The 3,905-nt window shown below is 45.0% G+C and overlaps 1 protein-coding gene across 1 annotated transcript; it reads right to left on the bottom strand.

The window, feature by feature from the left end:
* Positions 1-589: 589 nt before the first annotated feature.
* Positions 590-1,399, bottom strand: LOC111776345. Its single transcript, XM_023655776.1, has one exon. It carries the CDS (start codon positions 1,397-1,399, stop codon positions 590-592), a length of 810 nt encoding a protein of 269 aa, XP_023511544.1.
* Between the last annotated feature and the right edge of the window lie 2,506 nt (positions 1,400-3,905).

Genomic DNA, 3,905 nt, shown 5'->3' with positions numbered 1-3,905 from the left:
CTTCTGAACAGATTTCCTATTTAAATATAACCTATCCTAAAAATTGGTAGAGAGTGGCCAACTGAATCTGTGCCACTTACTAGAAAATTGCCGTCTAAGAATTCGCTAATCCATTCGACGTGTTTGTCAAATGGTCAAACGGAGAATTAAATGTAAACGTGTGAATCTAAATAAGGAAAAACAAAGGTTTTATCTAACAGTCCCTACTAGTGGAGGCATAGGCTCTCGCTGGAGGGCGGTTTTGAGTGGGGGCATCTGCTATGCGTAGTGGTCTCTGCTGACCCCCGACGTCATTGGCGCGGCCTCCCGGGCAGTCTCTGGCTAAGTGACTCTCCTTCCCACATCAGAAGCAAGCCCCAGAGCGAGCCAGGCACTGCCCCCAATGGTTCTTCCCACACTCGTTCCACTTGGGTCTATCGTCTGACCTGCCCTCTCTCCCCTGCTGGCCCCGCCTGGAATCGCGGCATCGTCTATCTGGTCGTCTCGGTGGCAGGGATGAGGATGAATCGCGGCGGTCATCTCAATCACGGCGTCATCTCTGTCTCTCAGTTGATGAGCGGGATTCGCGACAGTCATCTCAGTCACTGCGTCATTTTCGTCTTTGGGTCGATGAGTAGGATTCGCTCGGTCCATCGGTCCCCTCCATGGCCCGCGCTACTCTCAGCGCGTCAGCATAAGCCGTAGGTGCTATCGCTTCAACCACGTTATGGATCTTTCGGTCCAACCCTAGCACAAATCGGCAGGCCATCCTATAGTCGGTGTCTACCAAGTCCGGGGCGAAGCATTTCAACTTGGTGAACTCTCTGGCATAGGCAGTAACCGAACGCCCTCTCTGCTTCAGGTGAGTGAATTCCTGATGCTTGCGTTTCTGCACGTCCTCTGGGTAGTACGCCACTGCAAAGGCCTCCTTAAATTTTGTCCATGAGNTTTCCCCCCCCCCCGGGTCTGATAAGCTGGTGGGTCTGCGCCACCATACTTGAGCATCGGCACGCAGCATGAATGCTGCGCATTCCACCTTTTGGTCTTCGGGACAGTTTGTCAGCCTAAATACGATCTCTATGGAACTCAGCCACAACTGTGCCTCTGCCGGGTCATCAGAAGTTCCCTTGAAGGTTTGCGGGTCACCTCTCTTAAAATCCTGCAGGCATCTGGCTTCCATAGTGGAGGCTGAGTCATTAGCCAGTTGGTCATCGGACAAGTTTCGTACTACAATCCGCAATACGTCTACCAATTCCACTGCTGAGTCTCGGGCGGGCTGGGGTGTCGCTAGCAGCGGGCATGTCATCGTTACGTCGGGCCCTTCCACGGTGTCCTCGCGGTTGGGATCCCGTCCCCTTCTGCTCCTACCACTAACTGGGGTTCGCCTCCTAGTACTCCCTCCTCGCGTCCTGGGTGGCATATCTAAACCTAGCAATAGCTGTGAGGTTACATACTAATCTATCCACTTCTATGAACAATCACAAGGGCAAAAGTCACGTACACATACAATGGCATTAGCCGGATACACACACAAGCATATATCTGTCACATTATGGAACGCATTAACATCAGGACAAGAGAGCGTACAACTGTAATTCTTCCTTACAATATATACACATACCTAACGGTGACGGTGTGGTTGCTGGAGGACCATGGAAGTGCCTTAGGCCTATATCGTAGGCTAGTCTACAAGACCTGTGACCTAGCGCTCTGATACCAACTGTAACGCCCCTAATTTTCTCTAACCTAATTAGCGACGTTACCATGTACTTGTATAACGAAAGAACGAGAGTTTACGTAAGACAGTCTCAATAATGACAATATGTTCACTATTATAAGTAGTTCATACCTGGACAGCCTAACCTAGAAATAATCAACAGATAACTAGAAGAACAATTGCAATAACTATCATCCGAGAGAATCCAACAAGAAGCCTACGAGATTACAAACCCTCCTTAAGACGTCTATGGCCTTCGCAGCGTTCACCGTCAGCCGTACATGGGGGCCTTGCCCTTACCTGAAAACATGGGTAGCACGTGGCTTGAGTATTATATAAAATACCCAGTAAGTCGCCCCACTGTTGGGGTTAAGCATATAATCATACATTAGGATACATGCGATCGCATACAATACACATACATAAGCACAAGTGTCAAAAGAAAGAAAACGAGAGAGGGGTCGGTCTTCCATTCCTTCCCATGGCCTTAGGCCCTTGCTTTGTCCAGGCAGGGTGGATGCATGGTACTTTCCCACACATGGCCCATGTGCTGTTGGTGTTAGTTATGTGTGTATGATGGTGCGTGCCCTATGGCCCTTGCATGCACCATGTGTGTTGTTGATGTATGCTAGGTTATATGTTCTTGTCGTAAAACGCTAATGTATGTCATGTTTATGTATGTGATGTTTGTGCCACAGTTTGCTATCCTGTATGTAGGAACTTGATTGACATGTCATGATTGTAATGAGAACCTCGCATGCCATGAATGTGATGACTAGTATGCTACGATATGCTTACTCGATGTTTAACCCAGTTAGTCTATGTAATGCGGTGAGGGGATGGAACGTTGTATGTATAATGCCATGGAGGTAAACCTTAAGAACCTCATGCACGCTATGTGTTATGTACATGGGGCACTCCCCCGTTATGCTAATGATGGTACGAACGCGTACATTCGATATTGTGTTCGCTACGATATCATGCATGCCCTCCTTTTTCGTGGCGTCTGGTATTGTATGTCATACGTACCCGACCAAGCAAGGCCCAGGGAGTTCGCATGCAAACTCGCATGGTGGGCCCACAGTCACACACGTGGGCCATGTGGGAGAAAGTACCATGCATCCACCCTGCCTGGATAAAGCAAGGGCCTAAGGCCATGGGAAGGAATGGAAGACCGACCCCTCTCTCGTTTTCTTTCTTTTGACACTTGTGGTTATGTATGTGTATTGTATGCGATCGCATGTATCCTAATGTATGATTATATGCTTAACCCCAATAGTGGGGCGACTTACTGGATATTTTATATAATACTCAAGCCACGTGCTACCTATGTTTTCAGGTAAGGGCAAGGCCCCCATGTACGGCTGACGGTGAACGCTGCGAAGGCCATGGAAGTCTTAAGGAGGGTTTGTAGTGTCGTAGGCGTCTTGTTGGATTCTCTCGGATGATAGTTATTGCAATTGTTCTTCTAGTTATCTGTTGATTATTTCTAGGTTAGGTTGTCGTTATTGTTTTCCCCCTAGGTATGAACTACTTATAATAAAGAACATATTGTCATTATTGAGACTGTCTTACGTAAACTCTCGTTCTTTCGTTATACAAGTACAAGGTAACGTCGCTAATTAGGTTAGAGAAAATTAGGGGCGTTACAACTTTCATGCTTCAAATATTGTCCAAGTTCACCGCTAACAAATATAGTCCACTTTAGCCATTTACTTATTGTCGTAATCCTCACTGTTTTAAAATGCATCTACTAAGGAAAGGTTTCCACACCAAATGCTTTGTTCTACTCTCCCGTCGATGTGGGATCTTACATATTTAACGATGAATTAAGAAAAAAAAAATATAACTATGTTGAGCTTTAACGAGTAGGGAAGGATTGACCTTTAAAAAAGTCACAAGAGTTTTCATTTATAAAAAAGATTAATAATATGTAACGTTTGTAACCGATATTAGTTATGCATTTGTAATCGATGTTAGTTATGCATCATACTCTACTTTTAAAAAATATTAAGAATATATAATGTTAGTAACCGATGTTAGTTATGCAAATATTTGATATTTAAATTTTATGAAATTTTAGTTATTAATTTAACATATATTATGGATTAGTAGGATTTTTTTTTAAAAAAAATGTAAACTCTTAATCTCTATGTACTCAGAGTCGCTACTAACGTCTCATGCTTATGTTTAATGCGGAAATATAACT

Source organism: Cucurbita pepo, chromosome LG15, assembly GCF_002806865.2.
Source record: "Cucurbita pepo subsp. pepo cultivar mu-cu-16 chromosome LG15, ASM280686v2, whole genome shotgun sequence".
In the NCBI taxonomy this organism is placed as follows: Eukaryota; Viridiplantae; Streptophyta; class Magnoliopsida; order Cucurbitales; family Cucurbitaceae; genus Cucurbita; species Cucurbita pepo.
This window is presented reverse-complemented; position numbering and strand designations above follow the sequence as displayed.